A 23,505-nucleotide genomic window follows, 5' to 3' on the forward strand; every position below is an offset into this window, starting at 1 on the left:
TTCTATTTTTGCTCATACTTATATGTACGAGTATATGATGAAAGAAGAAAAAAGAAAATATTAGTTTTAATCAAAATTGAAATAGTGTTCATACATACACATGTATAATAAAATACCGACACATGTACACGTTAGAATTCATAAGAATTGTTATTTTAGTGAATATGGATGTGTGTGTGGTAAAATATTGTGGTTAGATTTTAGTACCTAAGTAATTTGCAACACTTTTAAGATAGATTATGGCATAAAACACTTAAGTTAAAAATTTAAATTTAAATAGTTTTTCTCCTGAAAAATAGCATAAAACCAGAGCGGGAGGAAAAGAGATCTGAAGCTTTATAGGAAGAAAACATATTCGAAGATGGCTTAAAAAGATTTGTCGATGGTGGTAAAACATTTCTGTGGCTTAAGGAAGATCTCTGTATAGAATCTATTCACGTATTCTTATGGACTGAAATATTAAGCATAGATATGACGAGCTAAATATTAAGAATAATGTGTGTTCGAAGTGCAAAGTTTGATGTTCGAATAAATTAAAAACCATGACTGATGAATGAGCTTATGAACGTATTATATTCATCTGAGGGTTAAGAAACACTTTTCCGACTTTTCGGTCTTAAATTCAGGGAATAATGGTTAGTGAAAATGAAAACTTTCATTATTTTAGATTTTAACATTAGATTTTTTAAAAGTGCATACTTGTACCTTTCATTTAAGAGCTTATGCAGCAAGTATTGGATATAATACAAAACTTTACAAAAAAATCTATTAAATAATTTTACAGTTCTCGGTCTTGAACTGAGTTCTGGGAATGAGATACCATTGTGTAAACATGAGTTGCAACTAAAAATGATGAATTGCAAAAGATTAAGAGCCCGTTCACACGATTCGATATTTTCACCGTATTCTATATTTTCTCGATTCGGTGTCTTTCGGTTGGAGTGTTCACTGCTAAGACGGTACGGTAATTTTACAAAACACCGTACTCAACGCTACACCAACGACCCACTACGACTATATACTATCAATAAATTATTCGACAGCAGCCCAGACGAAAAATGATGCACTGTCGGTAAAAATATCGAATCGCCTGAACGCACTGTCCATATTTAGATTGCGACCATAAGTCGAATCGGTTTTTTTTACCGTATACGACCGAAAATGATTTGCAGAGACAAAACTGAATGACAAAATCGACCTAATCGGTAATTTTACCCTATACAGTAGTACAATGCCGTATCGTCTGAATATGCTCATTTAAATTACATTAACACTAGCTTATAGGTAAAATTAACGATACGGCAAAACAACCGATTCGGGATCGTGTGAACGGGCTCTTACTGTAAGCCACCCATTAGCACGCCCACATTTCTTATTTTTCTGTTTTATTATAATTCACCGTGCGAAGTGCAGAGCGCGCTTTTTCAAAATTCTGTTCAAAGAGATACTTATGTAAGTTTCAACTGTTTGGCTTGAAACTTCGATAATGGAATAAGAATGATTCCAATAATTTGATTGTAAGTTTCAACTGTTTGGCTTGAAAATTCGATCATGAAATAAAAATGGTTCCAATAATTTGATAAAGACACAAGTTGATGCAGTAAAGAACTATATTTTATAATTAAATTAACAAATAAAAACATTATTAACAAAAACATAATAACAAGAATAATATTAATAAACATACCTAAATCAACAATTATGTCGGCTTTGATATCTTTGATACTACTTATTGAACAATTTACATACGATTGAAAATTAGTATCAAATAATAAAATATTAATATTGAAAAGTAAGATCCTAAATACTAGATGTAAATATGTACAGTGTTTTAGCAAAGTGTCGAGACAGTAGAAGAGATCTGGCAAAAGTAGTTATTATGGTGGCTAAGTTTGTGAATAAGATGGCAACAAACTTACATCCCCCTTCCCCGAGCGACTTCATCAGAATAAGGAATTATTTTACTCTTATGAAAAATGTTCAAGTCTTTCTTTTTTCGGCCAGAATCTATCTCATAAATGGAATTAGATATCTTTTTTTTTTATTTTGAAAGGACCCATTCGAACTGGATCTAATTTGTTTCTATTCAGTTTGTTACCAGTTTGAATAAAAACTAAATCATTTTCTTTGTAATCAATTTCTTTAGTATGTTTATCATAATACTGTTTGTTTATGATATGTGATCTGTTTGCATTTTGTATTGCTACAGATCTATTGAAATTTAAATTTTCGGGAGTATTTTTATTTAATTCTATTGGGATAATTGAGTTATCTACACCTGTTAATAAATAATTCGGAGAGAAACCCGTTGAAGAATGTATGGTGTTGTTATATTCAAAAATACACTGATCAGCAATTACTGACCAGGGTCTATTCTTATTCTCATACATTCTACAACGAATTCTATTTACTAAAGTTTGATTTGTTCGCTCACTCTGTCCATTAGAAAATGCCAGGTCTATTGCTGTGAAAATTAAATTTATATTTTTGTTCTTCAAATAATTTTTAAATTCCGAAGAATTGATTCCTGGGTATTGATCAGCAAAAATCGTCTTAATGTTGCCTTTACAAGATTTATAAAATCTTTTGCTGACTGTGTTTTTGACGTAGAAATAAATGCATATCTTGTTAATTGATCGACCATCAAATGTAAATACTTTTTTGAGGATCTGTTTCCCGAGAAACCTCCTATTGTATCTAGTGATACTATCTCTAATGGTATTGATGCTGGACCTAACTGCGATAACGGAGCTTTGAAGTTACCGAATCTTGTTTTATTTTTAATACATGTTTCACAAGTCCTACAAATTATTTTTATATGTTTGTGCATATTTTTGAAGTAAAAAGTTGGTGTAATTGTTAATATCATTTGTTTGAAACCAATATGGCCTTGCGAATCATGTATTTCTTTGAGTAATAAGATACCATATTCCTCTGTTAACCATACTTTCTCTCTATTATTTAAAGTTCTATACATAATGTTATTTTTTATTTTATAATTTTTATCACACGTTAATCTCTTTTGATCATCCAATATATTTTGTATTGTAAAGTGATTTACTATTTTTATTTGTGAATAATCATTACTTTCAGTTTCTTCTGATAGTACTGGATTTCTCGAAAGACAATCAGCTTCTGAATTGTTTTTACCCGGATTGTAATGAATTTCAAATTCGAATTGAGATATGTAATTTAAAATATGAAGTAATTCTATGTCCTTGCAGTTTTTTATGTTGAAATTACGTAATGGCTCATGATCAGTGAATATTTTGAATCTCACGCCTATTAAATAATATTGCCAATATAATATGGCTTCTTTTATTGCCAAGCATTCAATATATATTGCTCTTTTTGTTTTCTGAGATTTGTTAAGTTTTCGTGAGAAATAAAATACCGGTTTAACAGATTCATCTTCTTGAGGTTGTTTCAAAATTGCACCAACTCCTTCTATGCTAGCATCCGTATAAATGTATATTGGTTTATTTGGATCGAATATCGCTAAAACAGGTGTTGTACACAAATATTTTTTTACTTTTTCAAAGCTGGCTTTACATTTATCTGACCATACAAATTTTACATCTTTTCTTAAGAGGTTATGTAAAGGTTCTAGAGTCATTGCAGATCTAGGAATATATTTTAAATACAAATTTACCTTGCCCAAAAACTGTCTTATATGTTTTCTTGTTTTTGGTTCAGGGAAATCGTTTATAGCAATTAAATTATCGTTAATAGGTTTAATACTATTATTTGATATTTTATGTCCTAAATAAGTTACTTCTTTTTGTACAAAACTACATTTATTTGTATTCAACTTTAAACCGTGGTCTTGTAAAGCCTGTAATGTTCTTTTAATATGGTTTAAATGGTCAGAATAGTTATGTGAAAAAATCAATATATCATCTATATAATTAATTGCAAAAGAATCTAAGTTATTATTTCTAATTATACTTGATAAAATTCTTTGAAATATAGCAGGAGCTGATTTTAAACCAAAAGGTAAACATGACCATTGCCAATGACCATGGTGTGTCACAAAAGCGGTTTTGTATTTATCTTTAGCTCTCAACGGAATAGACCAGAAAGCTGAATTGATATCTAATTTCGTAAAGTAAACACACTTTCCTACACGAACAACAAGATCATCAATTCGAGGAAATGGTTGACCTTCAGGAACAACTATTTTATTAAGCTCACGATAGTCAATACACAATCGTGATTTCTTTCCCTCTTCCTTTTTATAAACTAGAGTCACTGGGGAAGCATATGGACTATATGATTCTTCAATAAGTCCTGCTCTCAATAATTGTTTTATTTGTGATTCTATTTCTATTTTATCCGGAATGGAACATTTATATGATTTTTTCGAAATATATTTGTTTTCAGTTAATCTTATCGTTGCTTCGAAATTTTTTACAGTACCGATATCAAATTTTTCTTTCGCAAAAACAAGATCATATTTGTTAAGGATATTATTTAAATCAATGCTCTTATTTTCAAACGTTGAAATCAAGATCTGATTACATATAAAATTTTCAGGAATACAAATCAAGTTTTGAGTAATTTCTAAATTTTCATTTTGACATAATCGAAACTCTTTAATACAATTCAGACCGATTAACAAATCTTCTTCAAAAAAATTACTTTTTATTATTACAAATGAAAATTGTTTTTGTATATTAAATATTTTTAAAGTAACAGTTACTTCGCCGTGGGCATCTGTAAGACCACTCATTGTTTTGATCATTTGAATCCCGCTTATGTTGTTATTCAATTGTAATTTTGTATAAAATGTATAATTAATTAATGATATATTGGCTCCCGAATCGTAAAGCGCAATTGCAATTTGATTATTAACTAGAACATTAAGCTTTATAAGCGGGATCATATTTAGTTTTTTGACTCTGAGAATCTTATATTAGCTGGTCTTACTTTGTTTCTGCATACGCTTTCTGAATGAAATCTATTTGGAAAACCAGCTTTCTCACAAATCTGACATGATACGAAATTCAGTTTTTGTCTATTTATGTCTGTTTTATATTTGCTAGGTTGTGTATTATTGTTTGATATAGGATCGAGTTGTCGCAAACTCGACATAAGTTTTTCGATCGTTGTTAATTCTTTTTTATTTAAACTCGATCTTACAAATTTTGGTAAAGCCAATACAATAAAATTAACTTGAGAATTTATGCTAAGATCTGGATCGACATCAATAAGAAGATTTATCTTTTTTAAAGCAAAATCCAAAAATGGACCATTTAACCAATGAAAAGAATACGCGTAATCAATTTCACTCCATGATTTATCACCAAATGTATTTAAAAAAGATGATTCCCAAAAATCCCAAGGTTTATTCATTGAACCCGTTTTATATAAAGATGAGAACCAGTCTAAAGCAGGTCCTTCCAAATAAGATTTTAATATTTCCGGAAATTGTTTTTCATTTAATTGTAATCTCTGACATTCGAGCAAAAATAAATTCAACCATGACCTTGCATTTTGATTTTTACTTGAAAATTTTTCTAGCACCATATTATCTGACATAGATCGGATTGGAATTTCAAAACTAGACAAAAGGTTATTGGTAGTGGGTTGGGGGGTTGTGCTTATTGCCTCTAAATAATAACCACCAAAAACTACATTACCTTCCTCATCCAAATATAAACTTTGCAACTCTTTCTTCAGTGTAATAGTAATTTTTTCTTAATTTTCCTCTTGTACTAAGGCTCTTCACAGCTCCCTTGATTATGGACAACTTAGCCAATTCACCATGTTTTTGGATTGGTTGATATTCAGTTGGAAAAGAAAAAATGTCTTCTTGATTCAAAATTTGAATAGTTTTGACGTTAACAATAGTTTGTTTTTCCCGAATTTCTGAAGCTAAACAGAATTTAACTTTTATTTCTTCCATCTTAATTGTTGATTTGTAAGTTTCAACTGTTTGGCTTGAAACTTCGATAATGGAATAGGAATGATTCCAATAATTTGATTGTAAGTTTCAACTGTTTGGCTTGAAACTTCGATGATGAAATAAAAATTGTTCCAATAATTTGATAAAGACACAAGTTGATGCAGTAAAGAACTATATTTTATAATTAAATTAACAAATAAAAACATTATTAACAAAAACGTAATAACAAGAATAATATTAATAAACATACCTAAATCAACAATTATGTCGGCTTTGATATCTTTGATACTACTTATTGAACAATTTACATACGATTGAAAATTAGTATAAAATAATAAAATATTAATATTGAAAAGTAAGATCCTAAATACTAGATGTAAATATGTACAGTGTTTTAGCAAAGTGTCGAGACAGTAGAAGAGATCTGGCAAAAGTAGTTATTGTGGTGGCTAAGTTTGTGAATAAGATGGCAACAAACTTACACTTATATAATCGAGTTCAAAGAGATGCTTTCTGATAGTTCAGTGGTCATTAAATATTTAAGCTGCACAATTTTTTTTTGAAATGTTAATACTGGACAAATGCTAATGTAGTAGAATATGTTCCCCTCGCGTTCATATAAAGCTAGGAATTGAATTAAAACCAACATTGGATAGTATACCATTTAAGTGGAGTAGCTCAGATCTTATTTTGAGCTTAAATCATTGGGAAAGTTAATTTTAAATGAAAGGTTGTGAATAAGATGCGAATATATAATTCTGATTACAGATTCACAGGCTTGAACAATCAGATTATTTTGAACTTCACCTTCTTGAAGTTTTAAGTGTTCATAAAGATATTCTTCTATACTTTTCAGAATTGTTTTCGTCAGCTTTTTTGTGAATTAAGAATAAAATTGATTTTTTAAACGAATCTGGAACCAAAGATATTATGAGTATGTCATCAAACGAGAGATTTGATTTGTTCGAAAGTAACATCTTGAAATCAATAAATATGTAGATCTCCTTAGCAAGTGTTTAAAATTTTGATCCATTCACAGCAAAAATGGCGTTTAATGACTTTTCAGAATTGTGTATTTGTGTCAATAAAATTGTGTCGGTTAAAATTATTAAATGTTGAAACATGGTACGAGAACATCCAGATGGCGTATTTTAAATCCCTTCAATTTAAAATATTTAAAATATTCATATGTATGTATGTACAGTTAGCTTTATCATTCTTAATAATCAGAATATTTAAGAATTTTGACGGAACTCTTACGAAATTTACAGATCTGGCACGCCTTTTATGAATTCTTTGAATGCACACTAACTTTGAATTTGACAACCCTATTAAGAATTTGTATTTTCGTGATACGATGGTAAGTGCGTTAGACCGTCATTCCCAACCTATGTCATCTTATTCAGGGGTACTGCCTTTGCGAGAAATTGATTCTGCAAGAGCAACTTTTGTCATGGAAAGTGCTTTCTCAAATCTTCTTTCAAATCTCTCCCCTCATTCAATGACAACAGTACTCGCACAAAGTAATGGTTGGGAGTTGTAAGTCACTAGGCCCTAGTTATCAACGGACTGTTGCGCCACACTTTTTTATATTTAGAATTTGTTTAATATAAATTTAGAGTGATTTGCCTTTCGACAACAACGATTAAAAACTTATTGTTCTTAGAAAATAAATATAAATGTCCTGACAAGAACTTTCACTTTGCAGGGATAGCAAAACTTAGAAGTAAAAAGAGGCTGGGTGCGACCCACACTGATAACTTCCCATCCCGTCTGTCGATTTGTGTTGCTTAAAAGTTTGTCTATATGTACTCGTATCAATTTTTAACAAATTTGTGTATTATTTTTTGTAGATTTTATTTTTTATGAAAAAACGGACTGTTGGATTTTTATATAAAAGTTATTCAATATCGAACACAATATTTTCTGTGAAATAAAATAAGTTTCAAGCCAATATTTGTAATTTTTAAAAATCTTTTTGAGTCGAAAGTAAATTTATAACAAGTTTTAGTATTGTTTTTTTTTTAGAGTTTTATTTTTTGTAAAAAAAACTGTCAATTCGATTTTTTTTTCAAAACTTTACTGACTGTTGAAAAGAATATTTCTAATAAGATTAAATTAGTTTGAAGCCAATATTTCAAATTTTTGAAAAGATATTTGCGTCAAATGTTTACCAACTTTTATACATTTTTTTTTAGGTTTTTTATTTATTGTACAAAAACTGTCTATTAAATGTTTTTCAAAATTTTATTGAATGTTGACAACAATACTTTTTTAAAAATAAAAGTAAATTTAAGCCAATATCTCAAAGTTTTAAAGAGATATTTGAGTCGAAAATAAATGTTTGCCAACTTTTATCCATTTTTTTTAGGTTTTTATTTTTTGTAAAAAAACTGTCAATTCGATTAATCTCAAAATTTGTCCTAATGTTGAAAACAATATTTCTTATAAGAAACAATTTTTAAGAAGCTATTATCTCAAATTTTTGAAAAGATATTTGAGTTGAAAATCATTTTTTACCAACTTTTGTTAATTTTTTTTCAGTTTTTAAGTTTTGTAAAAAACTGTCAATTCTATTTTTTTCAAAATTTTACTGAATGTTGTCAACAATATTTTTTGAAAAATAAAAGTAAATTAAAGACAATATCACAAAGTTTTGAAAATATATTTGAGTCGAAAATCAATTTTTAACAACTTTTATTAATTTTTTGTTTAGGTTTTTATTTTTTGTAAAGAAACTGTCTATTCGATTTTTCTCAACATTTTTTGTAATGGTGAAAAAAATATATCTTATAAGATAAAATAGGTTTGAAGCCTAAATTTCAAGTTTTTGAAAAGATATTTATATCGATAGTCTCTAGCGTTTTTGGTTCGTAAGATATTTAGGGTTTACCAAAATTTTCACCTTTTTTTCAAACTGCTATGGTAAAAAAACCACCCACCTAATTTTTTGAGAGCCGTTTCTGCATCTTTCTGCCTTTTTATCTGTATAGCAAAATTTATTTGAAATCGATATCCCTTCTGGTTCTTGAGCTATGGAAGATGAAAAAAACGTCGCGAACGTAAGGACGTACGAACGAACGTACACACGCACGCACAGACATCTTTCTAAAAATCTTTTATTTCGATTCTAGGGACCTTGAAACGTCGAGAAATGTCAAAATTTTCAATTTGACAAATCGGACCCATTACAATAACTTCCTATGGGAAGTTAAAAAAAGATGCCGAAGTGAAGAAATGTGTTACCTTTATACTTGAAAGGTAAAATTTTATTGTTTTACTGAGAGTCGAAACACAATTCCTGAGAATTAGCTTGAACATACTAGATACTTAACTATCAGTGTAACAGTTTTATTGATTTAAACTTTTTTTAATTTCTGTTTTAAATATGTTTTTTTTTGTCAAATATCCATCAGACGATATAAATCTCCTCACACCGACACAAAAAAAAGATTTTTTTTCTTCTTAACAGTATGTGTGTACTATTTATAGTCGGTGCGAACCCGACTTAAAAAGAAAAATAGAAAGGACTCACACTTTGCTAACTCAACAGAAAATTAAAAGATTTCTGTTTTTTACTTATGTTAACTAAACCTTATGTTCAAGTCAGTTTCTATATTTACATCTTGGCTAAATGCATAAATTCACACTTCCAACAGAACCCCATCCTCCTTTCCCTCCCACAAAAACGAATCATAAATAAGTGGGGTTTATAATACACATGAAAGACCATATGAAGTCATCCTTACCATTCCAAAGGACATTCAACATTCCTTTTTCTTTTCTTCTATGTTGGTCTAGGAACCATGTAAACAAAAAAAAAACTTTGAATGAAAATAAATAAGAATAGCAATGTAAATTGCGTTAGTGATATCCTCCCATTTTTTGTCCTTTAAGGAGCCAAGAGTTAAGCAAATAAAGAGGAATACATTAAAGACCCATAGATTCCTATTAAAGGTAAGATAAAATGATTCTTAATGGATGGACGATGCAATAGAAGTACAATCGTATGCTAACATCTATTTTACATTTATGTTGGTTTATTGCATTAGGTTGAACTTTTAAAGAATTACCAACCTGAATGGTATGTAAGGTATGACTCATTGTGGTCCTCGAAATCACCGCTGGATTGTTGATCATATGGATATGCGTTCATATCAAATGAACGACCTGATGCCATTATCCTTGGACGATCTTCTTCGATGAGTTTTTCAACTTCTTCATGGTAGATATTGAACAATGATGCAGTACATTTTAGCTTTTTGTTATAAAGAGAAAAAGTTTTGTTAGTATTCATTTGTTGGGTTAAGGGACATCAAAATTGTATGGTATTAAAAGCTTACCTTCATTTGTCCTTTTATAAAGTGTTGAGTTGTTACCATAAAACCAATTTCACTAAAAACTGATTCCAAATTGTCCTCAGGATATTTTTCAATTTGATGCATTTTAATGTGATGGGGAGGTACCTGTGCAAAGGAAATAATAATAATTAAATTAAGTAATTTCTTGATAACATATGAAACACATATTATAAAAATATAATCATATTTAGGCCAATGGTGCTTGATATCGACAACATATTAAAAATACGGAATGGTTTACTTAGTTCAGTAATTCCCGCCAATATGAGTTTTAAAACTTCAAGGTTCAAGGCCAATGTACACCGCTATTTCCTCTTTATAATGCCATCTCGGTTTGAAGAAATTTAAAGGGTAGCAACGGGTGTTATGTTTTTAAAAAAGGGATTCAAAAATAAGTAAAACGCTTATATTATAATGTTATATCCGCCTGAGCTGGCTCGAATAAACGCCAGCCGTGAAGCCCAATTTTCCACACAGCAATTGGAATCGTATGTCAGCTATGGTCAAACGTCTTGTACTTATCTACGTATAGACATTCGACTTCACCTAGCCTAACAAAAAGTAGTTCAATTGTACGATCTTAGAGGCCAGCTTACTGGCAATGATAGGAGATAATGCGAGCACCTAAAGCTTCTTTTTATTGTTTGATTGTTTCATTTACTGTGTGGCATGTAGCGCCTAGCGCCTCGTTATAAACAAAAGTCACCTTCGGATTCAGGCAAACAAAAGACAGTATTCATCGTTTTCTTGCATTTCCCAATAACTGTATGAGGCCGGCTCAATTTTTGAAGAAATATGGACAAATGATACCCTCCGACTAAAAAGCACACCTAAGATAAGGATGTAACAGCGTTAGTAGCCATTCAAACAAAAAGGAGTTTCATCACTACATCTTTTACGAGTTGAATTTTGAAAGCCTGCTTAACAAGATATTCCTTTGTAAAACCGTCCAATTGTCGCATACGATGGAGGAATTGTATTCACTATGAAATGAAAAACCAAACTAAGCAGAAGTCCAGTAACAGCTGTCAAAAATACCAACTCCGAAAAATATTAAGCGAGACTTAAAACCACACGTCTAAGAAAAAACCCGTCATAATCTCTTTGGTGAATGTGAAGGAGTTAAATTTGTAAATTAAATATAAATTACGACAATATATCAGACTTCATTATTAAGTGCGCAGTAGGCAAGTTAAATAAACAAATACCTCATTTAACCGATTGTACTTAAATTAAATATAGGAACCAATCATGAAGTTATTTCGATGCAACTTCATCATCCTTATTGATTCCATTAATAGATCAAGCTTAAATTTTGTGTTAGCTCATTATCTTTGACTGAAACCCTTCAATAAATAAACATTTTGTGGCTGCTGATAGAATTAAATCTGTCCAAAAGGACCTTTCATATGGGAATATACGGCCAAAGCCCGGCTTTACTAAATGTTGTCTGCTGCCTACAGCACAACTCTCCAATTAAAGATTACGTATACCAGGGATCGCAGTAGCTAAGCTATAGGAACTTATATTCCTAAAATCTGTATAAAACTCACATATCACATTCGATGGCTTTTCATAAAATTCACTAAATGATTTCCTAGCCTATGCTCAGGAACACAACCAGCAACACACACACACATATACCAACAATGGAATTTTATTTGCTCTCTCAAACCATAAAGAACATAATTCATTTTAGCCTCACGCTGTGTATTTCGTTTTTGTTGTTATTGTTGTTTTTGGGTTCACTGTAGTTCGTTCTAGTATGGGTATAGGTTCCCAGTTCGTTTGCTTTTTGTTCGTCATCTCTAAACAATGCGTGTAGGCGAAAACGCTTAACGCAACCATTCACCTCTATGTTCCTGCCTAGCCTAGGTCTACTCGTGTGTCGAGGATCCTGATGCTGATGCTGTTCCCTTTTTTAGAATTTCTCGCACACAAAATACACATGCGGCCACAGACAGAGGGACATAAGCACACTGAGCAGTATAGGTTAGATATAGACGTGTTGGTATAGGTTCTGCAACATCCTCAAGCTATGTTGTTTTCGCAGAAAAACAACACCGACCATTATAACCAGCAAGGGACATAACATCCTATAAAATAGCCACCACATTCCCGACGATAACGGCAAACAAGAACGTCGACGACCAACAACCAACGACCGACGACGACGCCAGCAAACGTGCACCCGCACTATAGCTATATGTAGATGGTCACATAGATATACCCAGCTACGTAATGTTCCCGCTGAATAGCTGAATCGACAGCCAGGACACACAACAAGAAATTCCATAAATTTAAAGTTTCGGTTGGCAAAAATATCTTCGACATGATGAATGACTTTGGTCGCATATTTTCGGTTCAACAAACACACTATACGACTACAACATGGATTTGGTTTAGAGTTTGCGTGAGTGAATGAGTGAGTGTGATTGTGTGTGTGTTTCTTTTTTTTGTTATTGTTTTGAAATGGTCCTTCTTCACATAGGTGTTGCGTATGTTCACCGAGATATTTCTGAGTGCCGGTACCATACCCAACCCACTCTACCCACTTCTCCCAAAAAACCACAAAACTGAACGGGAAAAAATAGAAGAAATGTAATAAAACATCACATATACGAAAGAAAAAAGTATGAATAGTGATATCCTGCCAGGAATTCAATCCTTTTTGGCATTCCTACCCCCCAAATGACAACAAAAATGACAACAACTCATGGTGAGCAGGGGAAACAAAAACTTTTTTATCTCTACGGCAGAGATTTCAAAAATCTTCCCGTTTTTTGTTTTGTGTTGTATTTTTTGTTTGTATTTTGTTTTTTTGAACTTAAACCTGGATCCTTTGGGAGCCATCGCATGCAAAGGAATCCACTTAATGGAAATCTCGCTGTGCCTCAAGCAATCAACGCAAGAACTTGATGCTGGTATTCTTGTTGTTTTTTTGTTTTTAAAGTCGTGCGGATATGGGAGCAACAAAATTAAATCTCCTGAGAGAAACAAAACCAAAAAGAAATCAGTAGAAACAGGATAGATAAAACGCGTTTTTTTTTTTTTTGAGAAATCAAACTGTCAAGAATTTATCAAAAATTAAGCTATTTAAATTGCAAATACTTACTTACTCCCTTAAATAGTAAGTCTTTTTGAAATTGAATGAATTTTTGGAACAATGTTGAGATTTTTAAAAAATAAGCAAACAGTAACAGTTATTTAAAATGTTTTTGATTTGTTTTTAATATTTCCCTTATGTACTTTGAAAGTCACTGATTAAATTTATACCATTTATTCTGTAATGTTCTGCTTCCGTGAATTTATGAAAATGGTTTGGTTATATTTTTGTTAGAGACAAATTAAATATATGCACCAATACTTAATGAAGGAGAGCAAGATTGGACCGGGTTGAGACGATAATGGAGAGATGCTAAAAATCCAACCAATTTGTTTTACAAGATTTCGATACTTGATATTTTGTCACGAAGCTCAAATCTAAAATTCTTAGTAACTCTTTGGCCAAAAATGTAGGCAATATATGTTATCTTTCTTTATAGAATTGTGTAAATATTTCGTTACAAGTCGACTCGTATCATTTTTTTTCTGTATTGGTAAAAGAAAGAAACACAGGACAACAGCACAAACCACTTTTACTCAAAAATGTTCATACGTTTTGCACTCATACAATGTTGATCTGATTTTCAATTTCAATGATTACGTAGTAATTAATATGTAATTTAGTTATGCTGTGTCTAGTGCAATTATTAAAAACGACTAATTAATTTAAAAAATAAATAAGGAGGCCCAACAGTGCGTTGAGAAACAGGGCCTAGTGACTAACAACTCTTAAAGCCGAATCCAAACGTGTAATTTGAGAAAGCACTTTTCATGACAAGAATTACTCTGGGAGCATTTTTCAATTCTTCGCAAAAGACAGAAAAAAGCTTAAGGTGGCACAGGCAGGGATTGCACTCAAGACCTCTGGTATGATAGTCCTACGAACTAACCATCACGCCACGGGTTTTACTAGGTTTTATTTATTTGCTATAACTTTAAGACCAATTGGGGAGTACCTTTTTATTTTTTCATACAAAATTGTTATTTGGATTTTTATGAAAATTATACCAAATATGCATATAAAATAAGTTATTTTTCGGCACATTAAATTATTTAAAATGTACATAAATAATTTTGTTTGTAAAATATTCGAGCTGAAAAATGTTATTTATACCAATTGTGTGTCATATTATATAAAATATATTGTAATTGATGTCTATAGCGTAATTGGTTCGTGAGATATTTGGGGTCAGCAAAAATCTTTAATTTTTTTTAACTTCTTATAGGAACTAAAAATGTAAATTGTTTATAAATAACTGTTCGTTTTTTTGTACGTCCTTACGTTTGGGATAACTTTTTTTCTTTTTTTTTTACACTTCAGAATTTCAGAAAGTAGTAAGCTTATAGCAAGCGTCAAACTACGATCACTGGTTCTAAACAATGATTTTAATCCCATCTTATTTAAATTTAAATCTATCGATGAACAGTTTAAGTTACATAAAATGTTCATTGGACTTAAAGCTTCATTCTTCCCATAGTTTTAAGGGAAGTCAATATATTTATAAAATCAAATGCATGCAGGGGAAGAGTTCCGCATCGGTAATTCAAATGTACACAAGAAAGCAAATAAGGTGCATCAATTTATCTATTAATGAGTTGATGAAAAAATACTAAGTCATTATTAACACGCCTTTGATGGAGGGATTGCATTTGAAAAATTAGAATACGATGTTCATAGGGAGGCTGATCATACTATGAATTTCGTAATAAGGAGTCCATACCTGCTAAGCATATTCAAGATGAGGACGAACATGGCAATTGTACAAAGAAAGAGTGACACAGGGATCATTGAATTCCTTTGCCCAGCGTTTTATAAAACCAAGCATAGAACTTGCCTTATTAACAATAAAATTAATGTGATGGGCAAACTCTTAGTTGGAACAGAAATGTACAACTAAATTTTCAAACACGTTACTGATTAGTTTTTTAGTAAAAGTTATCGTCTGCCATTTTAAAGGGTTGATTGAAAGGCTATTTTTCCCACACCAAGATGTGAAACTATCAATGTTGGCTTGTAAAAGAATACGATCATGGGTGGACTTTATAATCTTAAAAATGTGCATGTCATCAACAAAAATGAGAACTTCACTTGAGCGTAGACATGACGATACGTCGTCGTTAATAGACAGGATGAACAGAAAAGGGCCCAGATGGCTCTCTGGGGAACACGAGATTGAGCAACAAAAGGTTCAGAATGACAATTTCTAAATTTTACCTCGTAGGATCTGTTTTTAAGGTATGACTTAATCCAAGCTAAGAAAAATGGTGGAAAACTATAAGAGCCTTAAGTTTAAATAAAATAATTCCATGGCTTTGTTGGTCAAAAGCTTTAGAAAAGTCAGTGTATGCACAATCAACTTCATAACCTTGTTCTAAAGCGTTTGAACGGTTGAACTTTTTTTCACAAAACCATGTTGCTGTTCGCAAATGATTTTTTACTAAAAAATGCTACACTTTCACAAACAACATCTTCAAACAATTTAGGAATGCAAGAAAGCTTTGCAATGGGCATGCAGTTGCTTATATCCGACTTGTTACCTCTCTTGCAAATTGGTGTTAGAAATGACTTCTTCCATATACTGAGAAATTTGCCTGTTTTTAGAACTTTTTTTGTTGGCCAAATTTAAAATAAATTCAATTTAACAGATAATTACATTAAATGATGGTGAAAGGGCTTTAAAAAATAGATTGGAAAGCTTTTTGATTATAGCAATTTATAGGAAAGTGATAATTTGGATGACTAATTATGTTTCTCGTCCAATAAAGCTAGTAACTTAAATTTTGTTTTTATATTCTAAATTGTGATATAATAACATAAATTCGGAAAAAAATTTCAGGTTTGTATACTAACGCTAACGGTTACTACTAAAAATGATTTTGCCTCAAAAACATTTGTATGCATCAAGCAGTAATGTTTTTGTCATCTGGGCAAATTTTAAGAATTTTTGAATTGAATTGATCAAACATGCGGATCCTAATAAATGTAAAAGAGGCTGGGATGCGACCCACACTGATAACTTCCCATCCCGTCTGTTGATTTGTCTTGCTTAAAAGGTTTGTAGGCTTTCGTGTTTTGTTCAAAAGTTGTCAGTAAAATTATTCTAACAAATTTAGAATTACCAACAACATTTGGAATATGATGAAATGGTTTAGTTTGAACATCTTATTTTTTTAATTAGATTTTTAGTCGAAAACAAATGTATTACGATTTAAGTAGCATTTCTTAAATTGGATGAATTAAATTAATTTGAGAGACATCAAGAACCGAACATCAATGTTTACCAAATTTGCGTACTATTTTTTGTAAATCTTATTTTCTTATAAAAAAAAAGGAACTGTTGGATTTAAAAAAAAAAACAACTGAATATCGAAAACAATATTTTCTCTGAAATAAAAAAGTTTTAAGACAATATTTTTAAATATTGAAAAGCTATTTAAGTTGAAAGTAAATTTTCACCAATGGTTATTATTTTTGTAAAAAAAATTGCCCATTCTATTTTTCTCAAAATTTACAGAATGTTGAAAACAATATTTCTTATAAGATACAATAAGTTTGAAGCCATAATCTCAATTTTTTAAAAAGATATTTGAGTCGATATTCAATTTTTACTAACCTTGAATAATGGTTTTTTAGGTTTTTATTTTTTTATAAAAAACCGTCCATTTGATTTTTCGCAAAATTTTACCAGATGTTGCCCAAAATTGGTTTAGAGATGAAATCATTCTTAATTCGTAAAATTTTGGAGGTGACACATATCTTGAGAGGCTTTTGTGCATTATTGACTTAAGTATCTTGAGAACAAAATAAGATATTGAATGGAAACTTTTTAATGTTACAAAAAATGTTGTTATTTAAAAATTTTGTAAAACTTTTAAGAATATCGACAGAAAGGATTCAAATTCTAAGGACCCTGAAATGTTAAAATTTTCCATTGTACAACTTTAACCGATTACATTAATATCCTATATTGATTGAACAGCATGAAACATAATGCACCATGGATTTGATTATGCTTTAATTACTTTAACTTCTGCAGTTTACAGTAAGTTCCTAAAATTTGTTTGCTCGATATCAAGTTTAAACATAATTAAGTAATTACTCTAACTTGAACTATAATTCTTCGTTATCTATTAAGTACCTACATATACCTACACTTAAAGTGTATTAAGTATCATGTATTCCAAGCTTACTAATTCTCAAACTAATTTAACTACTTCATAAAATTAAAACCATTCAAAAAGTTCCTTAAATAAATACAATTCCCCAAAAATGTAACTACAAAATCTTTAATTTGCTTTAAAAACAAAACATATCCCCCTTTTAAACAGCTTCAAAATACCATCATTATCAAATCCATATGTCTTTACATAGGCGCACTCGCATACACACAAACACACATCTATATCCCTTTTTCATTCCAAGAAATAACTAAAACCTTAACCACGATAATTTATTATTTATATATAATTAATTGCAATTCAACAGACATTCCGTACGATGAGCTGGTTAACCCTACTGACACACACAAAACAAATGCCTCATCCTGATCCTGGTGTGCCTACACTACTCGTATTCATGTGAAGGGGCATCTTTGCCTAAAATAAACCCTCATTAAAGAAAATTGAAATTCTACTACTTTAATATCTACATACTACTTATATGATAGGCCTCCTCACACCCTTTTTGAGTCGATTTAAAAATATTAAGATAGAACGATGGTATTTCATGGAAGAACCCATATGTGTGTTCGGTTAAATCACAATATTTTGTCATTGAAAGTCTAACAATTGTTTAGGTTTTCTGGTAAAAAGGACACCCAAGGGTTTTTATACTAAAATATGATATGTGATTGTTAGTCAGTGTTGTGTGTGTGGGTGTGTGTTTGCTTTGTGTTTAACGAAATTCGAATACAAAAAAAAGGTCCTGTATCTCCATTTTCCATCATTTTACACCATATTTTTTGGTCAGTCATCATTTGGGTCAATGTTGTTGTTTATATACATTTCTTAGCCTCTTGGTCCTTTTGAACCCCAACAAAACAGAAGGAAAACCTATTCTGTCTGATTCTGCTCCTTCCTTTAATTAATGAAAATAATGTTTGGACACATTTTCCATCTCATACATTCACCTTCACATGTCTACATCTACACTGCTTGTGAGTGACATTTTCCCCCCGATTTTAAAGACTCAAAAAAGATCGCAAATTAATTTCATTTAATTCGATGAAACTGCATCTTTAACTTTTATGGAGCACAATTAAAGTCATTCAGATTAAACCTAATGTGTTAACCTTGAATAAATACAAAAGCCAAAAAAAAAACGAAAATCTGAAAATCTCTGACGAAAAGAAAAACTCACCACAACACCATTAATCGTCCATGTCAAATTGGCTGCCGGTTTTGAGAATTTAATTGAGCAATTCCCGTCAACTAAGTCGCCCAGTCGATATCTTGAGTGAATTCCTGTCACTATCGGTCGTTGTTCTGGCAGTTCTAAAAGGACGATAAAAAAATGGTAAAGTTTTCAATAATTTTTCATGAAATGGGAGTTTTGTTTTCTTTATTTTTTGCTAATTTTCTTTTGTTTCGTTTTTCGAAGTCAATTAATTTGTGGTGCTTCGCCGTTGTTTTTTATATTTTATTTCTTTTCTTTTGCTACCAACTTACCCACAACTTCCATTTCACCGGACATCATAGCGGTGAGAAATGATGGGGCTTCAACGGAAATTTCGCATGTGAATTTCCCAGATATGCTCAGTGGTACGGCCAAGAGGACCACGTGGCTTTGATTGGAGAGATTTCTCTATTAATAAAAAGAAAATGAAACGAATAAAAATAGGAAAAAAGTTAAAATTTGTTTTTTATTCCCCGATTTTTTAATGTGAAAATATAAAATTCCTAGCTCATTTTTGCTTTATCGTGTAGAAGAAAAAAAAGGAGGGAGAAAAGGGCCTTTGATTTTTTTTCTTCTTGAGGTATATAAGAGGAAGATTGTAGGTAATTAATATTCTTAAAGCGGACATTGATGGTGGGCGGTGGGGGAGAGGGGCAGAAATCGATTGATTTATTTTATTTTCTTCTATTTTTTATATTCTTTGCTCTCAAATTGTATATCTAACTGTGTGAGGGTTTCAATTACCCACTTTATTCAAGTTTGTTCGAGGGTAAATTTTATGGTTTATGTTTGAGCATAGCAATTTCCATGTCACTTGGTATTGTAATTAAAATTTGGGATTTTGAAAATTGAAGTAAAACTTAAAATATTTAATAGAGCTTTCGAGTGGAGTGGAGAGGAGGGGAGAGGGAGGTTTTTCGTAAATGTAAGGAAAGGCGAGGGTAGACATTGGTAAAAATAGAAATATATATTACAGAAGTTGATGTAGGTATTAAGTAGGTAGGAACTTTAATGAGGAATTTTTTTGCTGATTTTGCAATAAATTGAAACAATAGGAGAAGAGAGGTTATGGCGACTTGGCATTTTTGTTCGTAGAATGAAGAAGAGTTTAATTTTGTTTATTTTGTAATTAGTATGGGTATTTTATCATTTTAAATACTTTTAAAAATGCAATTCAACCTAAAGACTGCTCCGATGAGAGTTATTCTGTTTTCTTATCTGTGTTTAAGATATTAAGAACGATAGATATTCGATTTACTACATTAAAAGTGTGTATAACAGCGCTTAGAAAAAGAAATAAAATAGGTTTAGCAGTACTCCGTATAGAACCGGGAGCTCAACTCTCAATTATTCGTGTGTGCGAGTAATTTAAGTAATTTAGGGGACCTACAGTTTTTATGCTTAATCCAAACGGTTGATCTGAGAAAGCATTCTTTATGAGCAGAATTACTCTTGGAGAATATTATATTTCCTCGCAAGAGGCAGTCCTTGAAAAAAAAAACTTAAGGTGTTATAGGCAGGGATTGAACAGAGGGAAGACCTCTGACAGCACTTCGCACTTACCATCACGTCACAGTGAGTATACCTATACTTCATCTGTAGTGGTAGTTAAGTCTAATCAGCTCCCCTCTGATTTTGGATATGGAATATATAATTACTTATTTTCGTTGTGGAAGTAGTTACGTACACAAATATTGTGATTAATATATTGGTAAAAAGGTCTCTGTACTGAAGATTCAGTCTTATTTACCGACTTAATTCGAAATTGCTCCTCTACTTTGAAAACAAGATCTAATAGATCATCGTTACAATATTCAAATCTCGACAGTACACAGCTTTTTTTCGAGTTTTCCATGGCACAGCTTTTTCTTCCCAATGTTGTATAATGCTAGAATTTTTGGAAGACTTTTGCTATATTTAGCCCTTTTTTTATGTTCTCAACATGAAACTTTGGATATGTAGATCAGAGTTTTTTTTTTGGTAAGTTAGTAAACGAAAACATTTCTTAATGAAGATTTTCGACCCTTGCATACATTTCATGATAGATTCTGCCACTTCCAAAAATGCGGTTCTGGCTTTGACCAGTTCGTCCTTGAAGTGGTTTTCCAAATAAAGGTTATTAGTTACGGTCATTCCAAGGTGTTTGTAAACTTTAACAATCTAATTGGCTCTTTGTCAAAGTTTCTGGCCGGTCTACCGGAACCTTTGTCTCCTTCAACAATAGTTCTTATCCCAATAATAAATTGTGAGCCGACCGATATGTATAACTTCGAACTCATGTTCCATTATCCGATTAAGTGTTCAAAATATTGAAACTGACTTACTTTTATGATTATAATGAAGATGAGTTTTACAAGCTATGTTACTTGCCATTGTGGGATAATATTGCCTAATGATTACATCAACATTTGGGATCAAAAGCAGAACAAACCGCAAATAGGTTCGACAGCAGAACTAAACGATAGCCAAAGGGGATAACTGAAATAGTAGCCGATGAAAGATGTAGATGGTTGAGGACCAAATGTAGAAGGTGGAAGAAACATTATTGAATCTTATGAGTTACCCTAAAAAATGCCCGATTATGTACTGCACCCCCAGTTAGGAAGCGATATGTACTGCATTTAAACCACTGAAGAAGAACAAAGCGGTACAGCAAGATGGCATTCTCACGTTGTTACAACCGCTTATAGAAACATCAGCAAGGGCCTTTGAACGCTTTTCAAGGTCCCAACAAAATTACACCCAATGAACTTCACAAAATGAAGATGCATTTTTGTTTTGACTGCAGTCACAAAAATGGTATCGAGGATTATCTTAGAACAAAGAAAGATAGATAGGAAGATAACGTCTCGAAACAATTTCTTGACTAAGAACAAGCAGGATTGTTCACTCGATGCTCCCGCTTTGATCATATTAACACCTTGCGGATTGTTGTCGAGATAAGAGTTGAATATTGAAAACCACTTGACTTTTTGACAGTTTCAGCAAGTAGTTAATGTCGGAAAACCTCATTTCTATATAGAGGCTACTTATGGTGGTTTCAAATGTCACGTCTTACAAGGAGTTAGGTTGTGAGAAGAGTTTGAAGTCCAAAGTGGAGTCAGACAGGGCTGCATATTGCCACCAATTCTCTTCTTATTGGTGATCAATGGCATGCTTTGGTATAACGGATAGGGTATTGGATCTCCATTAAATGACGATAAGGGTTGAAGGAGAAGCACAATTCGTTGGACTGAAAATCAAACTGAGAAAGACTAAGATGTTCAGCCTGTTTTATTTCAAAATCTAGTTTTTTTAACGAGATTTTTACAAATTTTACTAGCATTTCCTAAAAGATTTTATTTCTAATATAAACAAATACAAATAAGATGCATAAAATTAATTTGAGAGATATCGAGAACCAAACATCAATTTTTACCAAATTTGCGCAAAATTTTTTGTAGATTTTATTTTATTATGAAAAAAACGAACTGTTGAATTCTTACAAAAAAAATTATTGAATATTGAAAACAGTATTTTCTGTGAGGTAAAATAAGTTTGAAGCCAATGTTTTTAATTTTTGAAAAAAAAGTGAAATTTTAATAAATTTTAGTATTCTGTATAGGATTTTATTTTGTGTAGGAAAACTGTCAATTCGATTTTAATCAAAATTTTATCGAAAGTTGAAAACAATATTTCTTATAAGACAAAATGAGTTTGAAGCTAATTTCTCAAAGTTTTGAAAAGATATTTAAGTCGAAAATCAATTTTTACCAATTTTTGTAAATTTTTGTGAAGGTTATTATTTTTTGTAAAAATCTGTTAATTCGATTTTTCTCAAAATGTTAAGAGTGTATAAAACAATATTTTTTATAAGTGAACATTAGTTGGGAGCCATAATATCAAATTTTTAAAAAGAGATTTGAATCGAAAATCAATTTTTACCAACTTTTATTAATTTTTTCAGGGTTTTTATTTTTTGTAAAAAAAAACTTTCAAATTGTTATTTCTCAAAATTTTACTGAATGTTAGCAGTACTCATCGGCTGTCTGATCTAATCAGACGTTTCTCTGTGCGGTACATTCTAATAAGCAAACATTCAAAAAAGAAATAAATCACCAACTTTAGTTGAAGACATTCATTTGTCTTTCAACGTTAAAAATCGTAAAATGAGTGCGGATGACCATAATCTTAAATATGGGCGGTTTACCTCCCTACAATGTCTTCCCGACTCAGACACCGATATTGAATGTGAAGAAGTGTTAGCTACTCCAACAGTTAAAAAAATTAAAATACCTTCTATTTGTGTATTACAACAAACAACCAAAAGTATACACGCTATGCTTAAAGAAATTAAAGTCCATGACTATTGTATAAAAAAAATGTCCATTGGCATTAAAATAAACTGCAACAAAAGTGAAGACTATGCAAGTGTGTGTTCCCAACTAAAATATAAAAACTGGCAATTTTTTACTCATGACCTTCAAACAGTGAGGTCATTTAAAGTTGTTCTTTTTGGGCTCGATGAAATGCCAATTGAAGAATTAAAAACTGAATTGAACGTACTTGGTTTAAAATGTGAAAACATAAAACTAATAAAAAAACAATATGAAAATTTCCTTGATGTTTTCTATATAGTCTTTCTCGAACGCGGTTCAGTTAAGCTTGCAGATCTCAAAAAAAAAATTCCATCTGTATTTAAAACACAAGTGAAGTGGGACTTTGCCCGACGTCAAAAGCAAAAGTATACACAATGC

General features: G+C 31.2%; 1 protein-coding gene across 2 annotated transcripts in view; it reads right to left on the reverse strand.

The window, feature by feature from the left end:
* Nucleotides 1–23,505, reverse strand: part of LOC129941159 (uncharacterized) — a 203,132-nt gene that overhangs the window by 12,626 nt on the left and 167,001 nt on the right. For both annotated transcript variants that reach the window (XM_056049726.1, XM_056049725.1), the window contains exons 4-7: nt 19,042–19,177; nt 18,734–18,867; nt 10,252–10,374; nt 9,986–10,166 (exon numbers count right to left, since the gene is read on the reverse strand). In XM_056049726.1, coding sequence (XP_055905701.1) covers nt 9,986–10,166; nt 10,252–10,374; nt 18,734–18,867; nt 19,042–19,177 — 574 coding nt within the window. The remainder of the gene's footprint in view (nt 1–9,985; nt 10,167–10,251; nt 10,375–18,733; nt 18,868–19,041; nt 19,178–23,505) is intronic.

This window comes from Eupeodes corollae, chromosome 1 (genome assembly GCF_945859685.1).
Source record: "Eupeodes corollae chromosome 1, idEupCoro1.1, whole genome shotgun sequence".
NCBI lineage: Eukaryota > Metazoa > Arthropoda > Insecta > Diptera > Syrphidae > Eupeodes > Eupeodes corollae.